This window comes from Narcine bancroftii, chromosome 3, assembly GCF_036971445.1.
Source record: "Narcine bancroftii isolate sNarBan1 chromosome 3, sNarBan1.hap1, whole genome shotgun sequence".
NCBI lineage: Eukaryota > Metazoa > Chordata > Chondrichthyes > Torpediniformes > Narcinidae > Narcine > Narcine bancroftii.
Window position 1 is genome coordinate 133,759,211 of NC_091471.1, and position 17,313 is coordinate 133,776,523.

At 40.3% G+C, this 17,313-nt stretch overlaps 1 protein-coding gene across 6 annotated transcripts in view; it reads left to right on the plus strand.

Moving 5' to 3' along the window:
- The window catches only part of kiaa1109 (KIAA1109 ortholog), a 479,529-nt gene that overhangs the window by 268,214 nt on the left and 194,002 nt on the right, over nt 1-17,313 (plus strand). For all 6 annotated transcript variants that reach the window (XM_069925175.1, XM_069925178.1, XM_069925177.1 and 3 more), the window contains 2 exons: nt 3,181-3,383; nt 14,026-14,223. In XM_069925175.1, the coding sequence (XP_069781276.1) occupies nt 3,181-3,383; nt 14,026-14,223 (401 nt within the window). The remainder of the gene's footprint in view (nt 1-3,180; nt 3,384-14,025; nt 14,224-17,313) is intronic.

Genomic DNA, 17,313 nt, shown 5'->3' on the forward strand with positions numbered 1-17,313 from the left:
GAAAGACTGCAGAGGGAGAAAACGTGTTTGTCAGAAGGTGAAGCATTTGATCTTCCACTCTGCTGGACTAAGGCATCAAGTCCAGAGACAGATCCATGAAAGGCACCACATAAAGGGCTGAGTACATATCCTCGCAACCCCTCACTTTTAGACTGGCCATTAGTTGGCACCTCTAAAACTATAGCTCTATTATACTCATTGCAAAAAGCATAATCAATTTGTTGCTTTAGCCATAGAATTTTATATATTCATTGGAATTTTATCCAAGAAAAAGTGACTCCAATTTCTAAAAATAAATATAGATCAGGGAATTAGTTCTCAAGCTATAAATCGGGTTTATTGTCATGAATATGTGTCATGAAATTTGTTGTTTTGTGGCAGCAGTATTGTGCAGAACAAGGTTCAAAAGTGCTATAAATTACAATTTTGTAAATAGGGAAAAGCTATACTTGTAACATTCCATGTGTATCTTCAGGCTCCTGTACCTCCTTCCTGATGGTAGCAGTGAGAAAATGGCATGGCTTGGCTAGTGAGGTTTATTTATGATTGAGGCTGCTTTCTTGAGGCACTGCCTCTGAAAGTTGTCTTTAATGGTACAGACAAATGCCCACGATGGCTCTGGGCGAGTTTATAACTCTGTCGCCTGTTCCTGTCCTGTGCATTGGCATCTTCAAAGGAGACAGTGATGCAACTGGTCAAAATGTTCTCCACGGTACACCTGTAGAAATTTGCAAGAGTCTTTGGTCACATACCAAATCATCTCAAACTCCTAACGAAATATAGCCACAGACATGCCTTCTTCATGATTGCATCAATATGATGGTCCTAGGATAGGTCTTCAGAGATGATGACACCAAGAAATCTGAAGTTTCTTATCCTCTCCACTGCTGACCCCTTAATAAGGACTGGTTTGTAATGATTTCCCCTTCCTGATGTCCACAATCAATTCCTTACTTTTACTGATGTTGAGTATAAGGTTATTGTTTTGAAACTACCTGATCTATTTCATTCCTGTATACTTCCTCTTTCCCATCTGTGATTCTGCTGACAACTGCGATGTCATCAGCAAATTTGTAGATGGTATTTGAATTGTTCCCAGCCACACAATCATGGTTGTAGAGAGAGTAGAGCAGTGGGCTTGGCATGCATCCTTGAGACTCACTGCTATTAATTGTTAGTGAGGAGGAAATGTTGTTAACGATCCGCACTCACTGTGGTCTTCCAATGAAGAAGTCAAGGATCTAGTTAGAAAGGGAGGTATAGAGGCTTCGGTTTTGAAGCTTGATAACCAGAAAATATTAATAAAATATGTGGATATATAATACAATTATTGTTGGAACAATTTAAATCCCACTGGAGCCTAATAACTTAATAAATTATTATATGTATAGCTTTTGTTACTGTTCAAAGTTTGCTTATAACTAGGTGGATAACCTTAGTATGCTTGGTTCAAACTATAGTGGTTTATTAATCTTTACATTTCTAATATACAAAACTTTCAACTTATTAAGAAAATATCCCCTCAACATTAAAGTATTATTGCCGATGTCCAAGTTGATAAATATAAACCCTGCACTAAACCTTAAATCTTGCTGTTTAGAGCAATTCATGTACATTTAAATTCAGATTGTATGTACAGTATTTTTATACACAGAACCCTCCATGATGTTTGGGTCAAAGACACTTTATTTTTTCCTTTATTTTCCCCTCATGTGAACTGCTCCACAGCTTTAAGTTGGTAATCAAACAATTCACGTGATTAAAGTGCACGTTCTGATTTTTTTCAAGGTTATTTGTATCCATTTTAGTTTGAACATGCACTTTTATACATAGTCCCATCATTTCAGGGGGCCATAATATTTGGGACAATGCTACCTATATTAAAGTAGTTATATTTGCATCTATCCCTTGCATTCATAGACATAACCAGGCACTGAATATCTTCTTTGATGATGCTTTCACTTCAGCATCTGGAAAGCAAGTTCAATTGGATTTAAATTGGGTGACTGAATAGGCCATTCAAGAATTTTCCAGTATTTAGCTTGGAAAAAGTCCTTTGTTGCTTTAGCAGTATGTTTTAGATCATTGGATGGCGCTTCATCCTACAGCAAGACAATGTGTTTGGAGGCATTTGCTTGAACTTGATCATATAAGATGTTTCTATACACTTCAGAATTCATTTTGCCACTCCAATCAACAGTTACATCAGTGAAGATATGTCCACCTGTACCTGTGGCAGCCATAAATACTCAGACCATAACACTCCCACCACCATGTTTCACAGATGAGGTGGTATGCTTTGGATCTTGGGCAGTTCCTTTATGCCTCCACACTTAGTTCTTGCCATCCCTTTGATACAGGTCAATCTTGGTCTCAACTGTCGACAAGACCTTTTTTTCCCAGAATTCTTCAGGCTCTTTTAAATACTTCTCAGCAAACTGTAATCTGGCCATCCTGTTTCTGTGGTTACAATTTAGCTTCTTTATTTCTGTTTATCAAGTCTTCTGTGGACACAAGTCATTGACTTATCCACACTTGCCTCCTGAAGAATGTTTCTAACCTGTCAGACGGGCGCTTGGGGTTTTTTTTCCATTATTATGTTAATTATTGTCATCATCAGGGGAGGTCTTATTGAGCTCTTTCTTATGATGTTCCAGATTGTTGATTTTGGTAATCCTAAAGCTTGGACAATCTCTCTTATTGTTTTATTCTTGTTTTTCAGTATTATTATGTCTTCTTTGACTTTCATTGGTACAATTCTGGTCTTCTCAAAAAAATGACAACTGCAGACTCCAAAGATGATCAAAAGATTCGAAGCAAGCCTAGCTCTCTTAAATCTGCAGTAGTGAAGCAATTAAATGTACCTTAGTAATCATAGACACCTGTAAAGCCATATGTCCCAAATATCATGGTGCCCTGAAATGAGGGGAGTATGTATAAAAAGTGCTGTAATTTCTACATGGTCAAATCAAAATGTATATAAATAATCTTGAATAAAATCTGAAATGTGCAGTCTAATCACGTGTGAATTGTTTGATTATAAATTTAAAACTATGGAGTATGAGCAAAGGGGGGAAAAAAGTGTCTTTGTCCCAAACTTTATGGAGGGCACTGTAAATGTGCATATTTGCATAACCTTTCATATGACTGAATTTTCTCTTCCATAACTGTTTCTAATAGGGGTATTGTAGAAGATGGAAGCAACAATCCAGATACAGGCAGAGTATCTGTTGCATTTGACAAGTATGTGAATGCCAATAAAATGCAACCACAGTCATCTGGCTCCCTTAGGTCAAATGCAGGAGCAGAGAGAGGCAAAGAGTTAGCGGCCAAACTCAATGTTCATCGAATACACGGCCAGTTGAGAGGTCTTAGTGCAACAGGTAAGGTGGTTTGTTCTATGGAATGTGTTTTAATAAATGTATTCATTGATTAATACATTACTATAATGTTTTAATTTAGAAAATGGTGGCATCAATGCATATCAGCATTTTAAAATTACTTTGAATGCTTTTTATAATAGAGTATATTTGTTGCCAATTCCATGCTCATTGGGGAAAAAAAATGGAAGAATTGTTGAATATTGAAGGCAATTTGCCATTACCCATCCAGTCAAAGAATTGAGTTAGCTGATCTTATCCAGAGTAGCATTTCAGTCAATATAATGGTCCTGTTCGCTGTTCATTGAGTCTTGCATTCATATGTGAATGTCACTTGAACAGAAACTTACCATGTTTTAACATGCTTGTACTTCTACTTGATGGGTAAAAACCTAAAGGAACAAAATAGTGCTCTTAACTTGAAGAAACAATTGATGCCAAGTAGTGTAAGGATGCAAAGCAAAAGTGGACCATTTTTAATCCCTCTTATTTTAAAAGAAATCTGATGGGAACAAAGGTTTTAATTCTGCCAAGAAATTATTTTTAAAACATTTTGTATTGATCAGATTATAATTTGAATGTGAGTCATATTCTTAGCTTCCTTTTTGGAAGCCCAAAAAATAATGATATTTTTATAAATTATATTTGTTGATATACCAAGGAGAGAACTGGATCTGTAATCAAAGATTTACAGCACAGTATAGGCCCTTTGGCTTTCCATATTGTGCGACCCATATATTAAATCAAGTTGTCTTTATTTGTAGCTTTAAAACCATCCTGCAATGCAGTACCACAGGAGAAAAATGAGACAATGTTCTCAAAGAACCAGGGAACTACATAAAAACAACACAAAACTACGAACAGCATATATTCCTTTTAAAAAAAAGTAGAAAACCCTCCCTACCTTGTAGTTCTCTATTCCTCTTCCATCCTGTCCAAAACTCTCTTAAATGCCATTAATGTTTCAGCCTCCACCACCATCCCTGACAAGGCATTCCAGGCACCCACAACTTGGGTAAAATTCTTGCCCATGATGTCTTCCCTAAACTTCCCTCCCTTCACTTTGTACATATGATTTTGTCTAATCCTTAGTGATATAGAATTACTGTGATATAAAAGGCTACAGATGGTGTAAGGGTTAAAATGACTTGAAAGCATATTCTGCGAGAAGCCAACGGATATTGTTGACATTCTTTGAGTGTCTCCTAGTTAACAACCAGCTTCAAGGTTGTGGCTACCTTTTTACATGTTTAAAATAAACAATCAGTTTTGAGTTTTCCTTTGTTCTGTGATGATGGAAAAATGGAGATAGTCCGAATACTTTTATTGACCATTATAATCATCATTTTAAGCATTGTTTAATTGTTTTATCACAGATTTTAGTTCCGTATAAGAAAGTAGTAGTTGAGATGACACTTTCCAAGCTCTTGTATTTCTGAATTTCAAAACATGTCATCTTTACAGAAGCATTAGCAACAATATTTGAATTACTAATCCAATAAATCAAACTTTGTAGTTGCAGCTGAAAAATAGCTTTAATTTGTTGATAAAAGAAATAAAGATTTTGCATAGCTTTGCATTAAGATTTTCATACGATGAGTAAACAAAGCATACTGTATTATAACAATATCCAACTTTAAACAGATATAAACCAAAATAAGATGATTGAGATGAAATAAGATAAATTCAAAAAGTATCTCGAGCTCATATATCTTTCATGGTTCTTCGAAGAATGAAAGCAAGCTCCCAGTACGCCCGGATATTACGACATATGATGTCATAGTAACTATGGTAATGCTATAAGCAACAATTCCTTAAAGGGATAGGCACAAAATTAACAAAAATCAAAAACACCAAGTTTTAACCTTTACATTCTGGCCCCTAATTATTATAATAGACATTAATGACTAATTTATAGTAATTACTATTACAAATACAAAAATAAATATGGTAAATGTAAGATTAGAAATGAAAACTTTCTGCTTCTTGTAAAAGACAGATTTTAGTAATAGGTCAATTTAAGTAACCAGTCTTGGTTTTAATCCGCACTTGCCAAGCAAAACCTTTCTTGTCCGGAACTGTACCACGATTTTCCCCAGCAACCAAAATTTTTTGCTGCAGAATTGTAAATTACAATGTCTCCGCATACAAAATTGCATTTAGCTTTTGACCATTTTTGTCTTTCTTGTAATAATGAAAGATATTCCTTAATCCATCTTTTCCAAAATAAATCCACAATAAACTGCACTTGTCTCCATCTGCTTCTTGTATAAATATCTTCTTTCTGAAATTGGCCTGGAGGCATTAAAGGTTTAGATTTAAGAAGTAAGTGATGATTCAGTGCAAGTACCTTGATGTCATTTGAATAGATAGAAATTTTTGTTATTGGATGACAATTTAAAATAGCTTCGATCTCGCACAATACTGTCTGAAGATTGTCATCATTCAGTATTTGACTATTCAAAGTAGAATTAAGAATTTCCTTGATTGATCTAATCATTCTTTCCCACACACCACCATGATGTGATCCTGTGGGTGCATTAAATATTCAACTAATTTCCTTTTGAAGTAATGCATTGTAGTGCTGGTCACAGCCAAGAAAAACTCAGCCACCACTTTGAAAGTCATTAATGACTGTTTTCAATCAAATTCATTGTGCGCCCTTTTAAGGGCAGCATGAGCTCAGTCCCTCGTGCATTTTGACATCATAATCGCTGCCCCAGACGCGCACTGGGCAGGAGACTTGAGGCAGGGAGAAACCCTGATAATGCCATCTTCCCATGGCTGCCCCACCACGTGGCGTTACACACGGTGGTGATTCGCATGAGAGAGTGTGTCACCACACAACCCCCCCCCCCATGATCCGGCTGCGCGTCACGCCGCTTGGGCAGGTAGTCCAGCATTTGGACATGGCTGACTGCACTGACTGTCATAGCTCTAAGTGCGCCACATTCAAACGGTCCACAGTGAAAAGTTTGTGTTTACCCCCTATGTCCAAAGTGAAAGTCCTGCCAGACTGCTGGAGGACCTTGTATGGACTTTCGTACGGGCGCTGTAAAGGTGCTGTATATGGGCCGTGCCAAACAAATATGAATACCGCCGAGACCAGCTCTTTGGGATGGTGTGTCGTCCGGTTGCCATGATGCGGTGGGGGGGGATGTGGGTAGCGAAGATAGTTTCTTACGGAGATCTGCCAAAAGATTCGCATGCTCGGACATGACGTTGGGCTCCAGGCCAAAGAACTCACCGGGCAGCGAGAGCGGCATGCCGTAGACCAATTCCACAAAAGACGCCTGTAGGTCCTCCTTAGGTGCTGTTCTGATGCCGAGGGGACCTAGGGCAGTTTGTCTGCTCAGCCTGGGCCAGTGAGGCGAGCAATGAGGGCAGATTTCATATGACGATGAAACCTCTCCACCAAATCATTTGCTTGCAGGTGGTAGGCTGTGGTGTGGTGGAGTTTAACCCCCAGGAAGTTCGTAAGCTGAGCCCAGAGTGTGGTGGTGAACTGGGCGCCCCTGTCACTGGTGATGTGTGCTGGGACTCCGAACCTAATGATCCAATGACTGACTAGGTTCCTGGTGCACATCTCTGCAGAAGCCTCTATGATGGGAACAGCCTCCAGCCATCTTGTGGTCTGATCGAGTATTGTGAGAAGGTAGCGTGCTTCTCTGTCATGGCGGATGCAGGGGGCGTATGCATCAACGTGGATATGCTGAAATCTCCCCACCACCGGGTCGAATTGCTGGATTGGGGCCTGCGTATGTTGGTGGACCTTGGAGGCCTGGCATCTGGTGCAGTTCCTCGCCATCTCGGCCACTTCATTTTTGAGCCTGTGCCACACAAACTGCTCTGCCACCATTCGCACCGAAGTCTTCACTGAGGGGTGGGCTAGGTCATGGACTAAGCTGAAAACCCTCGACCTCCACTGCGGTGGGACTACTAGGCGCGGCGAGTCAGTGGAGATGTCGCAGAGCAGCGTGTCTAAGCTGTTGGGCAACTGAATGTTCTGGAGCTCGAGCCCAAAGATGGCGGTCCGGAGAGCCTGCATCTCTGTGTCCAGCTTCTCGGCCTGTGCCAACTGTGTATAGTCAAGGCCGGGGGCGAGAGCATTGATCGCTGGATGAGAGAGTGCATCTGCCATGACCTTGTCTTTGCCCTGTGCCAGATGTCAGTGGTGAACTCTGACACTTAGGAGAGGTGGCGTTACTGGTGAGCCGACCATAGATCTTTGGGCATCGCGAGTGCCTATGTGAGGGGCTTGTGGTTTGTGAACACCGTGAAGGACCTGCCCTCCAGAAAGTATCGAAAGTACCGGATGGCCAGCTACAGCGCCAGGAGCTCCCAGTCAAAGGCACTGTATTTGAGCTCTGACGGGTGGAACTGTTTGCTAAAGAAGGCCAGCTGGCGCCACTGCTCAAGTACGCCCCCTACCGCTGTGGCTGAGGTGTCAACCGAGAGTGCCGTGTGTGCCTCCGGGCATGAGTGCACCAATAGAGTTGCGTTGGCAAGGGTCTCCTTTGTTGCAGCAAAAGTGATCTCTGCCTCCTCTGACCAGGTCAGGACTTTCTCTTTAGCAGCGATCAACGCAAACAGTGGTCACATGGTGCAGGTGCCGTCGAGGATGAACCAATTATAAAAATTCACCATCCCCATGAACTCCTGCAGCCCTTGAAGGTGGTTGGCTTGGGGAACCATTGGATGGCCGCAACCTTCTCTGGCACCGGGGCAGCACCTGCTGCCAAGATGGGGTGCCTCAGGAACTGCAACGTCTGCTTGCCGAACTGGCATTTGGCCACATTGATCATGAGGCCGAACTCCGCCAATCAGGCAAACAGTATGGAGCTGGGCCTTGTGCTCTTTGCAATTGCAGCTGGCGATAAGGATATCATCCAGGTCAATAAACACAAAATCCAAGTCCCTACCCACTGCATCCATGAGGCGCTGAAAAGTCATGTTCTTGAGGCCGAAAGGCATATGCAGGAATTCAAAGAAGCCAAAGGGAATGATGATCACCGTCTTGCCTATGTCCTTGGGGTGGACCAGGATTTGATGATACCCCTGCACTGATCGACCTTGGCACGACTTGCGCGCCGTGGAGATTGGCTAAGAAGTCTTGAATGTGTGGAACCGGGTACCTGTCCAGTGTGGTTGCATCGTTCAAATGCCAGTAATCGCAGCAGGGTCTCCAGCCCCTGGAGGATTTGGGGACCATGTGGAGAGGAGATACCCAGGTGCTGCCTGAGCGACGGACGATCCCCAACTCCTGCAGCTGGGAAAACTCCTCCTTTGCCAGCTGCAGCTTCTCGGGCAGAAGTCGTCTGGGCTTGGCAAACAGCTGGGGCCCTTGCGTGGAGATATGGTGGGATATCCCGTGCTGGGGTAAGGTGGCGCTGAATTGTAGTTGAAGGATAGTGGGAAACTCATGGAGTATGTTCGAATACTCATCCCTGGAAGTGGCGATTGCGGCGATCTCAGGCCTGCAGGCGTTCATGGCGTCCAGGCACACCGAATTGAAGGTGCAAGCATTGACCAACCTCTTGCACCTCATGTCAACCAACAGTCTGTGTGCCCTCAGGAAGTCGGCCCCGAACAACGCAGTACCCACTGAGGCTAACACAAACTTCCAGCGTAAATTCTCTTTCCCAATCTGTATCTGCGCCCTGCGGGTACCGAAAGTCTTGATGGCGGAACTGTTGGCTGCCCGCAAGATGGGATATCGAGATCGGGTGTGTGTTTCGAGGGCAGTGGGGGGCAGGGCGCTCTGCTCCGCTACTGTGTACACCAGGAAACGTCTGTCGGTGGGCTTGTCGGTCACTTGAAGGAGGCTGTTCACATGGCCAGCCATCGCATCCATCAAAGGTGACTGGCCGGGTCATTTCCCCTGGTAGTCACACAGTTGTCGGCACTTACGAGCTTGCGCTCCCCAGCGCTGATGGTAAAAGCACCTGGTGAAATGGTACTCCTCTGGCTTGTGCTTGGGTGAGTGTTGCGGCTGGCTGGCTCTTGGTCACACAACCTGACTGAGGGCTGCTTTATTCTCCCTCTTGGTGCACCAGTGGGTGTCCACTCGGGCTGCGACTCGTCGTGGATCCGTGAAGTCCTCATCCGCCAGGAGTTGTTGGATGTCCCCAGGCATCTGCTCGAGGAAGATCTGATAGAATAGGAAAAAGGTTTCTGATCCACTGCCAGCAGCATCATCTCGTCCATTTGGCCTGATGATGTACAGTCCCCAAGCCCGTTGAGGTGCAGGAGCCTGGAGGCATGCTGCTGAGGGGAGAGCCTGAATGTGCTAAGGAGCAGGTTCTTGAGGGCAGGATATTTGCCTTCGGCTGGTGGATTGTGTATTAGATCGTCCACCCTGACTGTCATTTCTTCGTCCAGCATGCTCATGACATGGTAGAACATCGTGGCATCTACTGGAATGTTCCTCAGTTGAAACTGCGCCTCTGCCTGCCTGAGCCACGTACGCGGGCGATGGGACCAGAAGGGGTGCAGTTTGATGTCAACAGCATTGATCTCTTCCGGATCCATGTTTTTGAGACCAGAGAGGCGTCTGGGCTCAACCGGGTCGCCAATGTAGTGCTGGACACAGCCAAGAAAGACTCAGCCACCACATTGAAAGTTGTTAATAACTGTTTTTATTCAAATTCAGCGCCCACTCTTTTAAGGGCAGCATGAGCTCAGTCACCTCGTGCATTGTGACATCATGATCACTGGGCAGGAGGATCGAGGTAGAGAGAAACCCTGACAGCACCATCTTCCCATGGCTACCCTGCCATGTGGCGTTACACGTGGTGCTGGTTCGCCATGAGAGAGTGTGCCGCCACAGCATCATGAATTTGATGTTGATTCCAATTTTGAATTGCTTTTCATAACTCTAGTTGACCTCCTGTAAAATTTGATCCATTATCAGAACGTAATTCTTTTACTTGACCACCTCTGGCCATAAAATGTTGAAGAACATTGATAAAAGTGTCTGTATCAAGTGATAACTCTACTTCAATATGAATTGCTCACGTAGTCAAACAAGTAAAAATAGCTCTGTATCGTTTTTCAACACTTCTTCCTCGTTTTACTTGTAAAGTACAAAAATAAATCCCATGTATGTAAATGGGGGTTCATCAGATAAAACTCTGTCTTGTGGCAAATCCGTCATTTGTTGTAGTCCCGATTTAGCAATCGGACTGTTATGAGCCCAAAGGACCCCAAAACCCAGCAGCAATAGACATTCACCAAGACAAGCAGTTATTTAAACAAAAGTTGTTTTTAATCAACTTTAAACATGAAAACAGAATCAAACTTTAACTTATCTCTATAGTTAACTAACCCAAATTAACCCCCTTCTAATTCTAAGCTCACATGTATGATGTGTGTGTAAATTTAAGAAAAATTCTTTGGTTCACAGTTAAATCTCACTTTTTTCAAGTTCTCTGGATGCAGGCAATTCTTATACTGTATACAGAATTTAACATGTATAAAGTTCACCAGGCTTTGGTGCTCGAAAGGTAAATGTTTACTGCTCAGGAAGGTTCTTGTGGGGTTTGCAGAGAGAGATTTGTTGTTCCAGGATGTCCACAACTGAGGTACCACCATTAGCTACCTCAATGTCTCGCTGATGAAACTTGCCCCATTAGGGTTTTCCAGATGGTAACCTTTTTCTTTCAGGCTAACATAGAGTTTCTTTCTGTTCCACTTATTCCAAGAGAAACATCAGACAGATAGCACTTCGCTCTGGAGCAGCTCCACTGCTCTGGAGCTTTTCATCAGTTTCAACAAGTTTCCTGGCTTGCACTGTTCAGCTGCTTTCAGTGTCACACATACTAGCTGAGAGTTTGTTGAACTAGTCTCTCTAACGGAGATTGCCAGAAAGCCCATGTGACTCTCTCACTTGCAAAAACCTCCAACTTCTTCAGCAAACCACAGGAGTTCTCTCTTGGTCAAGCTGTTGTCTTAGGTAAACTAAACCTAGGAGTGACCTTTCTGTCAACACTTTGCGGAAAGGTCAGAAGCCTTGTAGTTATCCAACCATCCAGCCTGTCTCCAACTCCAAACAATGGTCTATTCATGTCATGACATCATTTCAATTAGCAGCTACTTGTGAAATGTGTATAAAAGTCTCCATAGATCCTGCAATGTCACTGAATATGAATTATTCAGTGTTTCAAATAAGATCTCTTTTAAAATGTATGTGTGTATGTAACCTACTCTAATTTTACCAAAGTCTCCCAAATATTACAGCACGTTGACATTAACACATTTTGATATGTCTTTTGATCAGTGTCTAATATTGTGTCCAATATTTCTGGCGTAATTCTGACAACACATGATTGCAACCACCATGACCTGTGTTCTTATGCATATGTCGAACAGTCAATTCAGAAATTCGTTAGCTAAGATAAATGGATGTTTCATTTCTTCTGGCACTATTGCTTTTTCCAATCTTCCTCCTACTCTGATGTTTTCATTATTTACAAGAATTGGATTTAACTTGTAAACATGACTTGCTTTTGTAACATTCAGATTCTTCAATTTTGATATCTCATTATCAATAGCCTTTTAAATTATAGTGTTGTTTTTGCAACTTTTGCCCTTGTTACCATTCTTGCTGATTTATCCATTATTGGATCTAGACAGAAATTAAAATCTCCTCCAACCAGTTTATTTTGTCCTTCTCTCTGCTGTTTTTAAAAAGATATCCTTCATAAAGATTTCATCATCATAATTTTGTGCATAACTATTCATAACCATCCATGATTCTACATCATTTTTACAATGTGCCATTACAAATCTTCTGGTTTAGCCACTCAATGTCTCTTCTATTAATATTGGTACATTTTTATTAATTAAAATCGATAGCCGTCCTGCTTTTGAGCTGAACAAAGATGATATTACTTGTCCACCCATCTCCTTTTTAATTTAGCATGCTTCAGTTTATTAAGATGTGTTTCTTGTCTAAAGACTACATCTGCCTTTAATTTTTTTTAGGTGTGCCAAGACCTGATTTCTTTTCACTATCTTGTTTATCCCAATAAGATTAAGACTAATACTGATTTTTAAACAAATATTGTTTAACAAAAAACCTTTTTGATTATTTGATAATAGTGATCTTTCCCCTTTAAAAATTACATACAACATCCCTGCCCTGATGGTGACGCAAACAGAAAACCCCGAAAGCCCGTGAAAAAAGCCCTCGGGATCTTTTGAGAAAGAAGAAACCTTCCCTTTAGTGCCTTAAAAACCTACTGTTTAATTAAATAAAATCACAGCTGATACTTTGTATCAAGTTCATGTTTGCATCTAGCTCCCACCTATTCTTTCCTTTGCTGTTTAAAATTTCTATTTCAGCTGTAAATTTATTCAAAGCCCGAGTATCACAATTCCTTGAGGTACAGATTTCCAGAGATTTACAATTACATTTAATGAAATTTATCCTCTATTCATGCTGTTGATTCCTTATTTTGTGACAAAGATCTATTATTCACATAATAGATAAAGAATTAATAGCTCCTGCAATCTATCCAGCCACTTCCTTTAAGAATCTCATGCACATGAATGAGATAATTCTAATCTTTAGTGATTATAATCTAATCTTTGTTAATTTCCAAAGATGACACTGTTTTCATCCTTGGAAACAAATGGTAGATCTTTGCTGTGCTAAAAATAAATGGTAATAGAACTGGAAATGAAAAAAAGAACCCAAGATAATAGCTGATTAAAAAAAAATTAGTTTATATTATGTGTGTGCGCACTGTGGTCGAGAGAAAAGCTGTTTCATCTGGTTGGTTATATACTGTCAGATGATAACCTGAACTTGAAAGGTTGGAACTTGCTTACATGAAAGAATCATGTATGAGGATTAAACACTAAAATCTCTTGGATCGCTTAGACTCCAGATAGTGGTTTTAAGAAAATAAATGATGGAATTAACTAGTTTGTCTGAAGTGCACACCAATTTGAACAATGCCAGCTCTCTTTTCATTAATTAATGTGAAAGGGCTGAACCATAAAATTACATTTTTATTTTAGTTTTAACTACTGTTGTGATTTTTTTTTAAAGTTTCAATTAAAGGCTGATCAACTGAAAAAGAGAATACTTTGAAATATTTAGATAGAGGCAATATAGATTTGTAAAGGATGGTTCATATCTCACAAATTTTAATGATTTTTATTTCCTCGCAAACAATTAAAGTCAAACAGGAAAATATTTGTACTTTGTGGACATCAGATAAAGTTAAGCCTCATAGAATTGATATATTCTTGATATCATGTGGAACTTAAATTGGCAATGGAAAACAGGTACCAGTAGTCAGCATAATGAGTTTATCATTAAAATAGAAGTAAATTGTGGTTGCTGTTTTAAAAAAAAATGCTTAAACTCCATCTGCATTACATTAACTCTTCATTTAGGGGAACAATAAATTCAGACTTAATGATGATAGAAAGATTGGTGGTAAAGTAAATATAAAATAGTTGGAGGAATTAAAATGGTGGAAAGATGCCAGATAAATTCCAGGACAGGTAAGTGAGGGAGGATTGATCTTGAATTTTAAAAAAATCAGATTTTTGAAAATGATGGAAAGGTAGGAACGTTAGAGCGTGCATGCATTATTTTGATGCTTTTCATTTTCTGCTTGTGTTTTTAAAGATTTAGGAGCTTGTGCAATTACAGCCATCCCTTTTGAGAAGTCAAAAGTTCTTTTTACATTGGAAGAATTGGAGGATTTTACTTTTACAGATGATATTGACCTTCCTAAAGCTGCAGAGACAGCCAAACCTCCTCAATATATAGAGAAGTGGGGATGGATAATGTTCGAATGTGGTATTGAAAATTTAACCATAAAAGGTGTGCTATTTTGCTTTTATTGTGAAGCAACAAATATATTGGCCCAGAATTTAATTTGCATTTCTTGCCTGTAATATTATGCAGTTACTATTGCTTTGAATTATTTCATTTAATTGTGTTCTCAGCATCAGGATTTTAGTATATCAGCCCCAAAGCAATTTTTGAAAATGCCATTATATTATTGTCAGCATATTTTTGGTGTTAAATTATAGATGTTTTTCTGCTAGATTTGTATGACCACAAAATAGCATTTAAGAGGTGTGTCTCAGAGACTTGCTGGCATCAAGATTCAAGTATACTACATTTGAATTGCCAGTAGGTTTGCCATAACACTTATCTTTCCATTTCTGAGTAAGGGCAGCCAGTATAGGGATGCACTTTTAGCAAATCCTCATCTCCAGGTTTTCAAAAAATTCAAATCCACTATCAATACTCCTCTGAGGTTGGATCATTTATGTAGTATTCAATATTAAGTTGGACTTGTTCTAACTCCATTTTTAATAGATTATTAATTAAACTCTTGTAATCTTAATTTTGTGGCTTGTAAAGTAATGCATTTTCTTCCATTTATATAGCTTTCATTTCTGATTAAATACACCTCAGACCATAAGATGTTGAAATGTTGGAGTTAATGTATTACACTTTTCATTCTATTAATAATTAAAATCTCCCAAAGAGATATCAAGTAGTTGATTAAATACATTGTAATTCAGAGTATATCTTAGCTGTCCTTGCAAATTGCCACTTTTCCTTTTGTTCCAACTAAATTCATATGTTTCTATTTTACAGTAATACCAGGTAAAATACATATGATGAACAAACTATTTAATTATAAGGATTTGATTGTATATCTTTTAGTATTATCCATCATTCAATAGGAACTGTGCAGAAAGGGATACTGGTTAGGTTCCAGTGTGCTTGCCTGATTAGATATATTTTTTGCCTTTTAGAATAAAAGTTGTTTGCCTGTAAGTTGTTAGAAGTGAGGACTGATAATGAGACATCAGGATCTTGCTTGAAGATGGATCAGAAATCCCATTACCCAATGAAATCTAATGAGCAAGAGAGAAAGATAACACAAAAAATGCTTCACAACAAGAAAAATAAATCAATAAGGCTAAAGAAAAATAGGGGCACAGAGAAAGATAAGAAATAAAAAGGCCAAGTATGAAGAAAACCAATTCAAAAAGTTATCTTTAAAATCATCTGATTTTCTACACAAAAGAGACTCCACCATTTAAATTGTTCTCTTTCTGGGCTTCAGGGTTGATTGTCTTTGCAGTTATCTTTTTTAATCAGGCAATTTGTGTACTTTCATTGTTCAATTTGAGAGCTAACTTTTAAATGACCAGTATAATTGTTCTCCAGTTAGCCAGAATAACGATTTTGTGATGAGCTGCTTTTTTTGTGTGGATAGTTGTAGGGTTGGGGTGTGTGTAATGTGTATTTAAGATTAGAAAAGTCCAATCTCACTGGTTGCAGGCAATTCTTGTACTTTGCACAGAAGTTAGCATTAACAAAGTTCACTAGGCTTTGGTGCTTAACAGGCAAATGGTTACCACTCAGGAGGGTTCTTGTTGGTCTTCAGAGAGAGATTTCTTTTGTTCCAGAACATCTGCACCTGATTCCTGTTTAATCAGTCTTGCTGTTCTCCAGATGATCCTCCTTCTTTCAGGTCACCTTTCAGACAGACAGCCTTCTCCTTTGACCAGACAGTCTTCTAAACGTTTGCCAGCTTTGTCCTTCTGGAACTGATTTCTGTTTCCTCTCTGTCTCTGTTTCACACCCTCCCTCTATGAGAGCAAAACTGTGCTCTCTGCCTGCAAAAATCACATGCTCTCCCAGGTATGCTCTAAGTTGATACTTTGTTGCTGTTTTGTAAAAAATCATTCTGCAAAAGTCCTCCAATATTCTGTGTTTTAAAATATGTGTGGGCAAGCTGCTCTAGCAATTTCTCCCAAGCCACCTCAAAATACTCTGTCACACAGCACCTACAGGGATTGCAGTGGATGTCAGATATGCACATATAAAAAATAAGCCAAAGAAATAAATAAATAAATGTAGACATACAGCATTCCGGCCCATGAGCCCATGCTGCCCCCAAATCCCCAGTACGTTTTGAATGGTGGGAGGAAACTGGAGCTCCTGGGGAAGACCCACGCAGACGCGAGGAGAACATGCAAACTCCTTATAGACAACGCGGGATTCAAACTCAGGTCCCAGTCACTGGTGCTGTAACGGCGTTGTGCTAACCACTATGCCATCTGTCCTGCCTTGGTTTATTGGTTGACTGTGACCCATTCTTGCAATGCCTAACCAATATACCTGCATTAAGAATACACCGTTTAAAGGGCAGTGCAAAAGGTGAAGTAATTTGAAAAACAAATCAGTTTTGTGGTCTTAAATTATGTAAAATTCCCAGAAAGGAACTTACAAAAGCTAGATTTGTATCCTGGTTGCTGGCTCTGTAACAGTAGGCCCTTTCAAACTGCCATGTAAAATGGGGTTAACCGGGCAATTTGCCCGGTTAGCGCCCCAGTTATGTGGCAGTTAGAAAGGGTCTGACGCAGTCAACCCATCAGAATCCTCAGAAGTAGTCAGGGTTCCCATTTAAACTTACCTTGGTCTTGTTCACAAGTGATTTTAACAGGAAAATGGCTGACCCATTTATTCCTGCGACGTCAGGATTTGCATGCATGTGTCACCAGGCAGCCAACATCTGAACATTCGGCAGTACTTCCGGTAAGTGTGTGACTCACCTCCATGCTAGTGTCCCAGTCTGACCCTTGGTCCACCTTCCTTTAAATTCAAACCTCATTCACGAGCGCTGTAACAGTGTTACACTAACCATGCTGCCATGACAATTAGCCCCCTCCTCCCCCAAGTTTACAGATAAAGCCTTACTAATATTATTAATATATTATTAAAGATAAAGACTCTTACCAGGCAGGGGTAGGCAGAAACTTTGGGAGAGTAGCCCCAGCAGTGAGCAGCACCAACTGGATCTTCATCCTGGACGTTGCCTTTTTATTTAAACAGCTACTGTGGTGGGGCATGACCAGACTGTTCCACTGGCTGAATGTTTGCTAC